Source organism: Scophthalmus maximus, chromosome 2, assembly GCF_022379125.1.
Source record: "Scophthalmus maximus strain ysfricsl-2021 chromosome 2, ASM2237912v1, whole genome shotgun sequence".
In the NCBI taxonomy this organism is placed as follows: Eukaryota; Metazoa; Chordata; class Actinopteri; order Pleuronectiformes; family Scophthalmidae; genus Scophthalmus; species Scophthalmus maximus.
In genome coordinates, this window is record NC_061516.1 from 6,597,414 (window position 1) to 6,614,149 (window position 16,736).

Genomic DNA, 16,736 nt, shown 5'->3' on the forward strand with positions numbered 1-16,736 from the left:
AACAGTGGTGATGCCTTTTGTAATATGAAGAGCCCACTCCTTCAGATACTTAAAGCAGTGTGTAATATTTAAATATTTTATATATAGTACGGTCCAGAATATGTCGCATTCGCGTTGAATTTCCCATGCTGTGGGAAACCGGAAATGGAACTAGTGTCCCCTCCTGTCGGGTGCTCAGTTGGTTGGCGTTTGCAACTTTAGTACTAGTAGAAATAATACACACTGGGGCTTTAATATTAAGTCTTAAAAGTTAGTCTGTGACCCGCTTTTATATAATGATATTTGTTTGTTCCTCGCCTTGTGTTGATATTCATACTTTATCAAAACAAAGTGATAACATTGTTTTCTCATGTCACTGATAACAATTGTAAGTGGATGTGTGAAAGGCTCGGGCTGTCGGTCTATCAGCACAGTGACTTGACTGAAATCCATTTCTTTGACCTGAAGCTGTGAACTCCGAGCGTTACCCCGTGCCTTGAACACAACACTCCCGCCGCGAGACCGGCAGTGCAGGTAACCAATCGGCGGCCGGAGCTCTCCCACGCCCATCAATGAAACGCGCGCAGGGGCGGGACCCGCGCCCATCTAAAGGCTCGCGCTTGGTTTCCCGGCGTCGTCTGCTCTCGTCCCATTGGCGCAGGTGATCCGTCTCAGGATGCGAGCGGAGCGCGGAGGAGAGGGGAAGCGAGAGGGGAACGCACCGATGGAAGAGTGTCCAGGGCTCGGTTAACGGGAACACGGGATACCGGGCCGCTTCACTTTGTCCTGGGCCAGTCGGCGATGGGAGGTTCACCGAAAGGGGCACTTTGAGATATGATGAGGTCTATTTCTGGTCGGCAATAGTACTATGATTTGGTATGTGGCCACTTTGATAGCAAGTGTATTCAGCACCCGAGGAACGGCCGCTCAAGGTGAGTCGAAGTGCAGCATCCCTCTCCTCCGGCGCCTCTGCTCAACTTTCACACCTCAGTCTTTTTTCTTTCCTCCTCTGCTTCTTGTCACTCATCCTCATTCTGAAAAAAGCACCTCGGACACTTGTCCGCGAGCGCACTTTGAACATGTGTCCGTGTGTTCCGAAGCGTCCCACTTTGCGTCGTGAAGTTCATGCGTGTGTCCATCGCCGCACCTGAGCGCAGCCGGGCCGCCCGGTGACGTCATCGAGGCACCGGTCGACCGTCACGTGAATTGCAGCGGAGCTTTGACAGAAGGAACCCGCTCGCTCTTTAAACCTGCAGCTGTGACACACCACGGGGATGATGATGGGGGGGGGGGGGGGGCGGTGGGTCTGTCGGTGACGGTAGATTCACATATCGCAGCCAGGATGTGAGAGTCCGCCGTCCTGGAGCTCCGGGACAGGGAGGGGAAGCTGGAGTGTGCAGCGTCCGGCCGCGGTCACTGAGCACCGGCTGCCGGTGGTCGCTGGGATGCGATGAGCGCGGTGCGTTGGTGTGGATGTCATTGAAACGCTCTGAGTGCATTAATATCCTCTTCCTGGGGAGCTGTCCCTGCTGAAGCCGGGTCGCTACCGGCCGTGTCCGCTAGAGGGAGCGCCCTCGTTTCTTGCTCAGAACTATTTTGTCCCGCTCAGTGTTTCTCTGGTGAAAGAAGTTCGTCCTGTGTCAGGGGGGGTCACCGGCATGTTGCCCTCTGACCTCGGTGTCAGAAATATAAAAACGTATCCGGTTGTCATTCAGCAGAATCACAGTTTCCATCCGTCGACTGTGATATTTCTATGCTGCTTATCCTGGAAGGGTCGCGGGAGGCCGGAGGGGATTGGGTGAGAGGTCACCAGTCCATCACGGGGCTGATATATAGACATTAGAGTTTCCAAAGAACCTGACCTGGATGTCTTTGGACTGTGGGGGGAGGCCGCAGCAACTTTCCAATAATATGATTTCAATTAAATGACTTTTCTATAAAAAAAAATGCAATCCCACATGTCCAAATCTCCTGTTGTCCTGGTCGTACGACTGCTGAAGCCCAAACCTTCCGATCGCCATCAAAGAATCGTTCAGACACTAGAAAACTTTCAAACCTTTCAATCAACTAATGTTGTGGTCATGTAATTGTAAATGACACCATCCCCTAGACTGTGGAACCACATGTGAGCGTGTCTCAGGTACATTTATATGGTGAGCCCCCCCCTTCCCTTCCTACCACTCATCTTCAAGAGCGAGGTGAGGTGGAAGAACGTGGGACAGCGTCTCGGCTCAGCGTCACTGATTAGGAGATGAAGAAAATGAGCTGTTGATGATATAAACCCGTCGCCGTGTGTTTTAACTTTTTCGTCTCAGGTTTATTTGTGTTTATTTTCGTTGACATGCCTCTGGCATGGGACTGGGTTATGCAATGCCCTGCCTAAAGAGGATACACTCGAGCATCGTCTGCCAACAGAAGGAGACTTAGGGAGATGTTTTTAAGCGGCTTCTATCATCGTCTCCGCGGCGGGGGACGGCATGCAGCTTGGCAGGAGTGGTACTATGTTCTGGAAGGCAGCGGAGGAGGAGGAGGAGGAGGAAGAAGAGGAGCGACCACGTCTGGACTTGTTTGTGTTCTGTTCCTTTCGGCCAGTCGGAACTGGTTTTGCATTTGCTCCCTGTCCTGTGCTCTGACACATGGGCGTAGCTCTGTCCTGCATGTGCAAACACAGACTCCCAAACACAGAGGAACACATCAGCAGCGGACGCCGTGCAGCGCGGCATCCGTCTGGCTGAGTGCTGCCAGACCGCCTCTCTCTCTCTCTCCCTCTGTCTGTCCTCCTCTCTTCCACCTTGTGTCACAACTCCCTTCTCTCTCTTTTTCCGTCTGACCCGCTCCATCTTGTCTTTTTCCTCTTCCGCACACTCGGATGATCTTGGCTCCATCCAGGTGTCAAGTAGCCTCTCTCAGCATGGCTGGGTAGCCGAGGGAAGGGGACATGGTGGGTTGTGCTAATGGAGACTCCACAGCAACCGTCTGTTGCCATACACAGACACACTTGTTACCCGTACACATGCGTACAATCACGAAACACACACACACACACACACACACACGCGTCAACACGCAGCCAACCCCTCGGGGAGCAGTGTGCCTTTAACCAGGATGTGAACATATGCCCACTAACAGGCTGTCTGCCCCAGTCTAAGTTGGACTCATTATGACTAAGCTGTGAGATAAATGCCACTCGGTTGCTTGATGAACACATATGCCACAACGTGGGCTGGACGAGCAGGAGGTGTGTCTGTGAAACGGGATGTTGTTTCCAGTGCAGTGGATGGAACAGAAATGACTGAAAAGCCCGCTTCGACACTGAAGGCGTTGAACCATCTCTACACGAAGGCTGCTCCTGCTTTGACACATCCGATCTGGTTCATCTGGTGCGTCTCTCTGGGGGGGCGTTTGGTTCATTTAGCTCTGTGCGAATGTGGTGCGGAGTAACGGTGTGTTCTCGTGATGTCGGCAGAAGTAGAGGAAGAGGGAAGACGCCGCCTATTAAACACACATTCCGTGGTGGCCTGAGCTAAATCAGCCTCTTTAGTCTTGTTGCTCACTGTATTTGTAGCATTTGCAGCAGTTCTGGCCTCAGTGTGTTGACGTGCCTGATGTTGTTTTCACACAGTCAGTGATATCATCCATGTCACACACTCTTGACAGCTCAGACACACAAACTAGGGACGGATGTAAAAGATTTTTGCACTCGGCTGGTAATTACAGTTTGTGGTGCGAAAGAGACCTTATGTGGGAAAAAAAGTGTGTGTGTGTGTGTGTGTGATTTTTCAACTACTGTTTAATCCATCTGTGTATAGATTGTTCTCCTGACCTGTAGACTGAATGTGTAACCCATATTTATGCAAGGTTATGCTGTAGCCATGGTAACGCCGATGCACATCTGCAGATGTTGGGGGAGTGTGAACAGAGGTGTGTGCTGTGTGTGTGTTTAGGCGCGACCTGTTATGATTATTTTAATAGTCTCTCAATAAGCAGTGAGTGTATCATGGGGGCCGTGCAGTGACTATATCTCTGATGTCATGAAACCAGAACAACTTCTTCTTCTCTGTACTGTTTTGTCCCACTTCTATCAGTCACTACTTTGTATATGACAAAGTCAAGTTGGAATTTTGATGAAACGGACATTGACTCAGTGCTGCTCATCACCAGATTTTGATTTCAGATTTTGACCTGTCAGTCCGTGTGTCGCATTTTGTGAGTCAACTCTCTACACTGCCTTTTTTTTTTTTTTAGCCCAATAACAGATAGGGCGATGTGTCATGATAATAATCACAACAGATGTCAGAATCATTACTTCCTTCAAGTTTGAAGGCAGATTATTGCTCCTAAGCAACGCAGAGAGACGGGTGAAAGCACGATGGCAGACAGCACAACCTGTGTCTGTTGGCTGCTCTGATCCTCTCAGCTCCGGTGTCTGGCTGGCAGCTCTGTAGCTCTGTCAGCCCCCCGGCAGGACAGACACTCAGATGCCAACTTTGACTTTCTCTGTGTGGAAATCTCCTGTTTTCAGATGTTGGTGAACAATTTTCTTTACTGAAATATGAGTCAAGTACAGAAGTATGGTTTGTGAGAGGTGCATTATCCAAACGCCTGGAATAGTGTGGCGCCTGAACGCACATTCATCAGTACAACACGTCATTTATCAGTATCGATACATAGGTTCCTAGTCTTTCAACATGTTCCGTGTCCATGATAATCCCTTACACTTTTCTTTGAGGCGAACGTTACAGACATTAGTTTTGCATCTGGCCTTGGTACCACCTGTGCATTGGACCCTGAATGCTTCTTGGCTATATTTACATTTGCACATGTTCTGGCTCAGACCACAATCTGATCCCTCAGGGTGCATCCTGCATCACCAAGGCTCTCCGTCTGTCTGACTGAAAACGAGATTCACGTGCAGCCCTGGAGCTCCAGGAAACTTTTCAACTTGTGTTTGCGATTCAGCGATGTCGCCTTCCAAGTCAGGCCGTGTCTATTTTGGGGTGAACTGTGTGTAAATGGAGCGGCCGAGGAGCGCCGGGGCCTAATTAATTTTATTCCCAGAAACCTCCCTCGTATGTCTGTTTTTTGATGATCCCCACAGTATGATCACTTAATGAGTGAGTGGGTGGCTGCCTGGCAGAAACAAAGCTGCTGACCGGGAGAAGGGAGACTCGTGTCTCATTAGCAGCATGGATTTCAATCCTGTGGCTGTTCAGCGTTTTCTCACTGAATAACCTGTGTGTTGAGGGTTCTTTGGTCTTTCATTAGGTTTCTGATCGCTGCCATTGATGACCAAATGACTAAACATAATCGGATGTTTCATAACCCATGAGCTCAAACAACTAACACGGTTGGAGAGAAAAAACTGTCCAGCCTGTCCAGAAGGTGAAGGTCCGGACAAAGTACTTAGATCCTGAAGGTTGCGGTACTGCACATGAATATATTGAACCTTGTAAAGTAATTGAAAACCAGTGTTTCTCCTAAATGCAGTGTCATACAGACCTGGCAGGCTGCCGGTCCAAAGAAAATTCAGTCAAAGCCTGTGTTGTTGAGTGGAAACTCTTGTGAGCCCCTTTACATTTCAATGGAGTGAGAGCGAAGGGTAAAGGATTGCAGATTCACAAGATGACAGAATGACATCGTCTAAAACGTTGTTTGTTTTAAGATCCAACATGCAAGACTGTATTTATACCTAGATGCGTTAAAGAACTTTGGACAGAGATGAGCTGAAAAAGCTCTGGAATGATGAGACAAAGAGGAACCTCGCCCTTGGCCGCGCCCTCAAACATGTTACCCGTCTTATCTTTCCTCGTCCAAGTTCAATTCAATTTTCTATTCTGATACAACATGAGTGCTGTTGAATGGCTGGCTGGATAAGAATCGAAGAATCACCTTAGGCAAATATATCAATCTTTCTATTGGCTCTGTCTAAAAAAATGATTTGTTCGAATTGAGGGTTTTTCAAACGCAAATGGATGAAGTTTGAATGTTACAGCAGATTTTCCCATTTCTTTACCAGTGGTTGATGTTGTGCTGTGCTCTGCTCCATGCACAGGGGAAGCCTTCCCCTCCACTGAGCGAAATGAAAAGTAGCACCCCTGTTGCCCTGGGCAAGTGGCACACTTCATTAAAGTCACCAACCTTTAGATGTCAGTCAACCTGGTATTTGGGCCACGGAACAGTGACTGGCAGATGCAGTCAGACCCCTCCAAGCTGCCAGCAGCCTCCATTTTGGTTCAGTGAACCAATCTGTTGGGTGCTTGGCTGGATGAACGGATGGAAAAGATCGTGGGCAAAAGGATGCTTCATGTGGAGATTGTGATTGTTGTAGATCCTTGTCAGTTATATATGAGCAGTCCAGACACACTGTTGACAGCTATAGTTAGTAGCAGCAAGTGTTGTACATGTGGATTTGTCTGCACCATCACGGGGTTGTCACTTCATTCTTGGAAGGGGAGGGTTGGGGTCGCTTATCTAATATTGCCTTCCTGTGTAACTTCAGTTATATAATCACTCTTGAAAGAAGCAGGGAGCCAGCAGCGAAGAAATGTTTGGGTCGACGGGTGTAGTCCGGCATGGATAAAGACACTAGACACTGTTGAGATGGCTCTTGGCTCACTTCATTCATAAATACACAGCAGAAAGGAATATGTAACAAGCTGTATTATATATTCTGCAACCATTATGAGAGCAAACAAGAAATGAGAGCAAACAATTTAGGCTTAGCAACCATAACACTGCTATGTCACAACTTTACTTTAAGTGGAAAAAGAAACATTGAGATGTCAGTGTAACACAGAAAACACTTTTTGCTTTTGGATCCTGGTTTGCATGTGAGAAGATGAAGGCATGGACATGGTGCTGTATGGATGAAGGCTCGCCCACTGCCGCGTGATGGTATTCCCACGCAGAATAAAAGTATCTCACTCGGTGTCCGGTGTGACAGCCAAGTAGGTTCACCGGTTCACTTGCACTCTGGAGCTGAGATTGAACTTATTCTATCACTGTGGCCACGTCTCTCCAAACTAGACACACTTGGCTTATCTTCTACCTCTGCAAAATATAATCTTATTTCTGTTTCTGTTGGAAAGTGGGACATTCCACATGTACTTTTCTTGACAGTCGATGCTTGTCAGTGATGACACATAACTGCTATATGCGTATCACGTGCACCCTCACTGCGACCCGGCATACTGCCTGAAGGGTGAGACTTGGAACTTTTTTTTATATGGTCCTGGATCTAGACAGATGCTCAATGAATGAGATACGTGTCTCAGTTTGCCCTTGGTCTGAAGCCACGACCTGACATATAAAGCACACCATCCATACGAGCATGCATTTGTGCTCCGTACTGTATATTTGACAGGCTGATCTGGAATGGGAATCAGAGATGCTTTGTTGAGTTTTATTACTGTACAAAGTCATAACGGCACGCGGCTTCGGTGACTGGTCTTATGAGCCTCATAGTTCAAACAGTAATGAAAATATCAAATCGTATAATAGAAGCGTGCATGTTATAGTTGGGCTACTAAATAATAGATTACGTATATGCCTGTAGAAACAAATTTTCTGCTCTTTAAAAACCTTCTCCATGTACAGTTGGTGTCAAAGGACAGTATACTGTATGTTGCCTAACGTACTTGGTGATGGAATCTATATCAGTTTGTATGCAGGAAATCTGAAATTAAAACTTCAGGATGGGTCTGATGTTTATGGTGCTTAGCTTCAAAAAGATGGGGAAGAAGTGCTGTGAAAATGTGACCATTTTATTTGAGGATAAGAAGTGACATCATCATTGTAAAGCACGTATTTGTGCATGTGATACGTCTCTCTCTGTGGACCCCCATACAGACCCATGCAGCACAGGAACCGTCGAATTAAGTTGAAATCAATCCACTTCCGTCGTTATGCTGGGGCGACAGAAATGATGAAGCCATTCTGATGAAAGGCCAAATGCCCTCGGCCAGTAGAGTGATTCAGACCTCTTCAGACGTCCTCCCACTCTGAGCTCTGAGCTACATGTACAGATACTGACGTGTGGGGAAAATCCCACCAATCAAAATGAATTTTTCAAGAGCCAATCAGAGTGCAAGATAGTGTGAAAACCAAAGTAATTGGCCTATAAATCAAAGTCCTTTGAATTATGTATTGAATAAAGTCCCTTTTTTGGTTGCCTTTATTAGATATTGACAGTGAAGTAGAGACAGGAAACGGGGTTAGAGAGTAGGGGGCTGACTGCAGTAAATGACCCAGCAGGTCGGCGGTAGAATGGACACGATGGATTAGAGACACCTGTTGCTCACCTGTCTCCGTGTCCCATGGAAATAGCTGAAGATAATGTCGAGTTTGGGCGAATAATTGAGTGCTCTTCTCCAATCCTGAGATCCTGCATCAAGCCATCGTGTGGCAGGAGTGGGGTCTCTCACAAGGCTTGTCATATCCTTAGGCTATTTCACTTCACTATTATCATGTTGCGATAAACCTTTCAAGTAATCCTGACATTATTCATAGCCAATGTGAACGCATTCTGCTGCTAGTTTGTGTCTGCAGTCACATCCACCCAGAGTGCTGAAGGGAAAGCCTTCCCTCGAGTTGACAGCGTGTTCCTGATCTCCTGCTCAGAGATCTGTGTCCTCACCGCTGTGCTCAGTGTTACAGACACTGTCAGGCAGAGGACTGCGTCGGATGGACCAGTGGATAAAGGGCATTCATTGGACTTGACAGAGCCGCGTGGCTCACTTGCAGTTGGCAACGTAAAGAAATGCAAGTTAATCACGTGTGTTTCCTCAAAATGACCCAGCTTTCAAAGCAGTGTTTCTGAAATATATGATTCATACACATTTGGAAGGGTTTTACACAAGCAGTTTGGTTTTTGGCTTCCTGTTAGCTCAGTTCTCTTCTGTATGCTCTCTGAATACTATACTCCATTACAACCCCGACCAGCCATCCTGCGCTGGCTGGCTTCCTCCCCCGTCTCATTTTACAGCCCGGCCTACCGATGCAGCACAGTCAGCTTCCTCCACACCGACTTCTCCAGACCCATTAAACATTGATTGGATAGGGCCATAAGATACCTCACCATGGCCTCGGCTGTGCTCGTATAAATTCATCTCCAGATCTCAGGTTTGCATCCCAGCCCACAGACAAACTGTATAAGCATGGCTGTGTACAGTATGCAGGAGGAGAAGCGGTAGGAAACAAATGCAGTAGACAAACCGATTGACCATGGTGGCGTTTGGCGTTTGTACCTCTCACTACTGTCTGGCAGCAGTGGAGTACATGGATCGGTTCAACTTGCAGTGGATGCCACAGATGAATGAATGAATATCATTGGGCCCCACATAATAAGAACATGTAATTATGAGGATGCTTCCCTTTCATTTGTCTGTACTCACAGAAAACAAGGAAAACACAGCAAATTAAATATGTTTCTAGTTCGCTGACACAAACCATAATGCTGTATGCGAAAAATAACTGCTGTGGTCATCTTTCTATTATTAGCTGCTCTGTGTACTCATTACTATAGCAAACATTCTCTTAATAGTAGTATCTAGTAACTCTGTCTTAAAAACACTCTCTGAATGCAATCTTAAGGGATTTTCCATTTTATAATTAAAAAAAAAACGCATTATATTTTCATTAAGGCCCCGAAAGAAATATTATTGATACCAATAAGCAACTATCAAATTTAAAACACAAGTAAATGTTACTTAACCGTGATGGCCTTAACATTAGCTTTACTGTCCCAGTCCCATGTGCCCATGACAGTGTCCACGACTCTGTCAGCCCTGAAGGGTCAACTGACAACTTACTGTGGATATCGCTGACATTAACAGTTCTTAATCCAATTCATTCTATCAAAAGGTTAGATAATTTTGTCCCCCTAAGAAAAACATGTGCACGCGTGAAGCACAAACGAAGAGCACTGGGTATCTGCTAAAATATAGTAGATGTCACTTAGCAGCTCGGAGAGACTGTATGAAGTGACAGTGTCAGATTTTGTATCTAATCGGAGATGAAGAGGCCGACTTGTTGTGGGGTGCACTGTGGACATGTGGTGAGCAGGGCTGTACCAGAGTGCATCTAGTGGGCGAATACTTGTTGCACATGGTTAAGTTGTGTTGAGCAATTGCGGCCACATTAGAAACACCCATTCTGAGGCGAGGCTTCAGTGCAGACCAGGAGGCAGCCCACCGTGACGTCGCCCGTTGGTCTGTGAGCTGCCGTTTTAAAGTGTTGAGTCTTGTCTTTTTTTGTAACCAGATGTAGGGGGTGGGTCTGACTGAGAGGACGTCCACTGAGCGCCCACCTACTGTACACATGCAACCATGCACCGATTGGACCGTGCCAGCTGTCAATCAAGTTATATGCACGCTCCAATGTATATGGTGCTTTGTCGTCTATCTTACTGCTGCATTGAAGAAGACTTGAAACTAGAGATTGAACCATGAACTCCTCAGGAAAATGTTTTACTGACGTTATAAATTATAGTGAGTTGTCCAAGTCATTTTCTCATAGTCGACCTCTGCTGGTCAGTAAAGAGAATACAGGCTCTGTATTGGCTTCATTTCCCGATCCATTTTTATATGCAGTTATGTTGCAGACAGAGGTGAAGACGGACTATAAAAATAAGGCTAAATTAGCTATTGGCAGCTTTAAAGATGGAACATGAATTTTTTATGAACTGATGTTGTGAATCAACCAATACCCTTTAAATGACAGTATATGATAACTTTTACCATTCCATTTGTTTTTATTGGCTCCCTTGCAAGACAACGATTTTTATTAATAATTGGATCTTCAAGCACAAAACAAGAGTTCATTAATTTGAATTGGATTATGTGATTTGTGAATATTTTCTTTCCTTGCTTCTGGAACACAAAGTGGCAGAGCATCGATCATCATGTAGTGTGTATCCTCAACCACCAGGGGAAATCTGCTTACGCTGTAGATTACACCAGCCTATTGCAAATAATACAGGATCTGTGTCCTGCATATGCCAAAAATCCAATTTTATAATCTCATCAGATTATGTTATTCAGTGTCTGCTGCAGTTGTAATATTAGCACTTCCTCCCTTTCTTCTTCTTACCTCTTTTGTTACACGATGAGCCGTGCTGTTATAATTTAATCAGTAAAAATTGGAGTACGTATAAACTGAAGACGAATGAATGTGACACCGGTGGATCTACATCGTTATAATAAAAACACACCAGACATGTACAGTATACAAAATGAATGGAAGCAACAGGAACATTGTTTCACTGTATTTGGCAATGTGAACGCATTCAAACCTTCTGGGTTATAATCAAGACATTTTTGTTTTGTTTATATATATATATTGTCATGTTCATGCAGCACTTCGTGTGTACATAGTGGTAGACAGACTTTTATATGACCAAGATACTGTATCTCGTGTTGTGAAAAGTTAAATGGAATCAATTTGTCATGAGGTCATGTGGTGGAACCTTCTCGCAGCAGTGACAGCCACACATACACATTATCGCCCGATAAGCAGCTGTAGGAATGTGAACGTGGTCCCACTGATGAACTGTCCCTCAACCTGCCAGAGACACGAGGGAGGCTGTCAGAGCTCGACTGGACATTTGTCTATCGATTGTGGTTGGAAAACTCAAATCAGCTGTGAGGAGACTAATGCGTGTGATAGCTCCAAATAGAAAGACAGAGACAGAGAGAGAGAGAGAGAATTATTTCTGCTTCCTGGCAGGTGTCAACTCACCACAAAGGCAGAATGTTGGCATTGCAGCAGCTGCACAATGAGGAATACTATGTTTCAACTTGGATTAGACATCATTGATTTGTTTTCAACAATATTTTGATAAAAACTGTTATGTACATAAGATCATAATTTGAGAGGTGTTTTTTTTAAAACCATCTGGATGTTGACTGCTATGATGATAAATCATATAAACCATATGTCCACATAAACCTCCCGATCTGTGTAAACCTCCTGATGCTGACATTTGTCCTGCTTATCGGCTGCGACCGTGGTCCTGTGGGTCAGTGGAACTGTTTGGACAGTGGTGGATGAGGATATTAAGCCTTATCTCATTTAATACATAATTTATATATCAGTTGCTCAGAAACACATAGGCCTGCTTTATCAGTAAAATTCAATGTATAAGTCTCAGTATCATAACTTGAAAAAATTGTATTTATGAATATACTGGTTTTAATAGATAAAACCATAGAAGGATAAGAACTCACCAGCTGCTCAGATATGTGTGGCTAACTTTCCCCAATAAGCGATTTAAATCCAATACACTTTTGGTAAAAATCAGTGAATAAGATAAGATATACCTTTAACCGTCTGCTATGACTCGGGGGTTTTGGTCTCACGTACCGGATGCTGCGGGTTCGCGCCCCGACCAGTGCAGTCAAACAATCCACAAAGAGAGAAACAGGCTTTGTCCAAAATCACTCACTGCCCCTTTAATGTGCCGCACACAGCGACAGGCCTGTGCGAGGCTACACAAGGACCCGTGTCCTGGTTTTCAATGACTGCCAATCAGAGGAGAGTTGATAGTCCTTTACAGGAGCTACAGGTTGGTTGTTTCATGGCCCAATGTGCTGCTGAATATCTTCAGCTTTAAACACCACCGTCGGTCAGGGTGTTGCCCAACACCACTTTCATTAGAGAACTTGAAGACATACATGAGGCATATTAATGATGAAGGGGAAAAATGCTTCGGCTGCAAGTTGAGTACCACTGATTGGTCAACACTTCTACAAGCAGTCTACTGGAGGATTTTGATCACAGCTTATATTAGGCCTCACAGTTATCGTCAGAGGCGGCCAAAAGGAACGGCCATTGGTTTTCGGTGAAAATACAGGGCACCAGCTGGCCCTCAGAGTCAAACCCGTGATACATACGTTTATGGAATAGCACAGATACGTGACAACATGTATGCACAGTCTGCTGCCCCTCTTCACTTATTGTACGTCTACTGCTGGAGTGTTTTCGGATTTCATTTACGCTGTTTTCTCAGCATTTTTCAGAAAACTCTTGTTCACATCGATGGTCATTTTTTTTAATAATATACAGACAATAATATAGAAAATGTAACTTTGTACATAGAAAGTTGAAGTGTACACTTAGCTGGAGGAAGCATCTCTGCGGAGTGAAATGTTCAGAGGGCGCTGGGCGGAGGCGTCTCTACCAAGGGCCCGACGGGGGAAACGTTTCTACTGCTGTGAGCAAAGATGCATCAGTCGACAGTTTGAAGTGGAACAGGGTCAGGAACATTCAGTTGTTTGACACACTCATCAGTTTGACCACAGTTTTCAGAAATGTTTCTAATTTCTGATTCACAAAACAAGTACATCTTAGTCTGCATGGCTCCCCATGTGTTACATGGCGTCACTGAGCCCAACATTGTGGATCCTGGATTACTTGTATAATCCTGGTTATCAGCGGATTTCCAATCCAGCTACCATTGGGTAGATAATACCATGTATTTTATATATCTATATATATGTATAGAGGCCTATTAAAGTATAGGCCAGTATACAGTAGTGACACATGCTTATATAGTTGTTACCTTGTTGAGTGTAACTTCGATTGGGAGCCAAGATGTAAATGACAGATGGATTATTCATGGTTCACTGTTGGAACACAGTGTGCAGCCGGCGGGTCGGCTCATCACCTGAAACAGGCTTTGTGAGCTGCATGTGTTTCCCATGGACGTGCTGTTCAGCTCAGTGCCCATGCACGCTTTAATAATGTGGAACAATGGACGGTTCACTCTGCCCTAAATGGAGTGATTGTCATGGCGTGGTGAGGTATGTGAATGGCTCCGGTCAGGATTGGTGGTGTGTTTCCTGTCGGTTGTCCTCTCACCATTGTTGTCTGCACATGAATTAATGAGAGGTGCATTGCACAGCAGTCTGGATGAAGTGTTCACGCTGAACAAGATATGGGCAAAGCTCAGATTTCACATGTGATGATTTTGATGGAGCACTTCACCTTCTGTAAATATACAGTGAGTTCAGGGAGAGTTCCGTCTGTGGAGACGAGCTGTACCACTGGCAAAGGTAAAGAGCTGATCACTGGGCTCTGTTGGACTGCAGGACAGGACATGAGAAGAAGAAGGAGAAGAAGAAGAGTGTTCTTCATTTGTCAGCACGGCGTTCACAATGCTGCAGTGACGCCTCCTGAAGTGAGCAGTAGTTTTGGACATCTAGTTTATCACACACATTGTTTTCAGATCTTGTTTCCAACACTTATTGTTCCTGGGTGCTCTTCGTCGCAGGGTCATTATCCATCTTGAGCTAATTGACGCTAAACTCATATTTACCACAGATTGATTGATTGGGACTGTGCTGGACACTGCACACAGTGCACAGAGCCAACTGAGAGTCACTGAGCGGTTCGACTCATCACTGTGATGATCTGTTTGTGTTTGTCCTCCTGGCTAAGAGCATCTGGTGGATGCCGCAAGTGTCAATGTGTAGGTTTATGCCTATGTCATATAAACGGTGAACTGCTATTGCACGCCAGAATGAAAAAAATGGATCCCGGAGGTGGTGTCATTTCATCATGACCTGTTCCTGTGGGGGAAACAAGCTGAAGCTTGCATGCCGGCAGCTGAACAGATGTGTACACCGTGCCTGACGGGAACGCATCAGCACATAGTCCGCCCTGTAATGAGCATAATTTATTCTGATTAGTTTTTTTCTGATTAGTGTTGCAGGCTCCACTTGGAAGTGTTTCAAGACTTCCTCTCTGTGGCAGCCAGTGTTTGACGAGGGCGTTCTCACCTTCGCAAATGAGTCGTGTGGAGGGTGAAGATGAGCCCCGGTTTGATTTAGCCTCAGCAGAAGCGTCTGGTCACATGCTGCAGGAAGGGAGTCATTTTGATCAAAGCTGCACAGTGCAGCTTTGAACTTATTGTACTTTAAGAGGAATTAGAGTTTGGTCTATTATTGCTGCCAATTTTGAAATATTACTGATAATCTCAACGATGAAGTAGAGGCTTATTCATCCAATATTCACAGCGTATAGAGTCGAATATTGGTTTTATTTCAGTCATTGCGTTTCCCCCAGCTTCTTGAACTGGAGCGTCTGCTGATCCCCCCTCAGTCATCTGACCTTAATTCCAGCCAGTCAGCCGGAGGTAAGAAGCTCAAAAACACGTCTTTGACCGAAGACATCTTACCGACGTATCGGCGTCTGCGACAGGTTCAAAAGTTGAAAGCCACTTTTCTTTTCGGAATACAAGTTCAGCCTTTTATTTTCAAATATTCCATTTTTCATACTTGTAATTACCCCTGGCAGAATTACAGTGGTCCTCAGGGTTCATGTGCTGAAAAAATGGTCCTGCCCACTAAATCATAGGCCGGTTAAGTAACTGCTGTAAGAAAAATAATAATATGCATTGTTTTTAATGTAAATGTGTTTCAAATCAAGCAATGTTTAAATGTGACACCTCTTCAGACGCAGACATTACCTTTCCAGATGCCCCTGATGGCCTCTACTTTACCAATCATAAGGCTTTATTCAATGAGTGGTTGTAACACAGCTCTGGCTGCCTGATTGGCTCAATGATGTGAACCATCTTCTGTTGTACCACGTATTAATCTGTGCCTCCATCCTGTACATAAGATGATTAAAGTTTCCCTGTGGAGGGAGAATACAGTATCCATCTGCAGCCCCAAAGGCCACAAGACACGCCCACTTGAGAGGCCTATGTAGCAAGAACCTTCTTGCTGTGAGGCAGTGCTGACCGACGCACCCTATTATAATAATAATAAATATAATAATGTAATAATATTAGATGATCACTGTATTGCTATTATTTTTATTATTATTACCACCTACTGAGGCCACAGTCGCCCATACACCACGGACATGATCAGTGATTTAGAATGTGTATGTGTCTGACCTTTGCCCCTGGATGTCACCTCTGTGTTGTGACAGCGAACACTGACATTGAGAAGTTTGTGTGTCTGACCTTTGCCCCAGGAGGTCACCCCTGTGTTGTGACAGAGAACACTAACACAGTGAAGTTCACACTCACATTTGGCAGGACACTGTAGATGAGCACCAGTGCCAGTGGACGTGGGTCAAGGAGGAGACATATGGAACAATGGACATATTGTTGACAGTAGCACTGTGACGGGACTGGCTGACCTCAAGTGTTTTCAGAAGTCATGAAACAAGACAGAGTCATCTCCGCTGTTTTCATGTGCTGACAAATAAAAATTACACCCAGGAGTTAATTGCATTTGAATATCAACGCTGTCGTCCAGACCAGTCACTAAATGTTTTACTGCAGCGATATAAAGACTCCCAGCATCATAACTTCTGGTCCTTCTGTGCCTCGGTCCTCAGGATGCAGGAGGGATCAGATGTTGCTCTCTCTCCTTTGAAATCCAAATGATGAGAGATGCTTGCTTGAGAATTAGGTCAAGTCTCCCACCCTTTGGTGTAGTATTAGTGTTTTAAGCCACCCTGGTGTATCTGAGGATTGTAGCACAAGCTGATAAACACAAATGAGCGATGCAGTTTCCCTAAGCACACTGTATAGGCAAAAATAATCCTTTGAGTTTAGATGTTGATTTTGTTTTTTTCTCCTTATTTGAACTGAGTCTGTGCTGCAAACACACCACCATTCACACTATAGTGTTACTCTCGCAGTCGTCCAAACGGATTCCGTCTCCCTGCAAGAAGCATTTGCAGGTGAATGTCCTGCTATTTTGCATGGTTTGGACATTTTGCGGTATTGATCTAAAACGGTT

At 45.2% G+C, this 16,736-nt stretch overlaps 1 protein-coding gene across 1 annotated transcript in view; it reads left to right on the forward strand.

Moving 5' to 3' along the window:
- The first annotated feature begins 647 nt into the window (after nt 1–647).
- The window catches only part of igsf9bb (immunoglobulin superfamily, member 9Bb), an 89,718-nt gene continuing 73,629 nt past the window's right edge, over nt 648–16,736 (forward strand). The window contains exon 1 of the mRNA XM_035626764.2: nt 648–911. Coding sequence (XP_035482657.1) covers nt 848–911 — 64 coding nt within the window. The 5' untranslated portion in view covers nt 648–847. The remainder of the gene's footprint in view (nt 912–16,736) is intronic.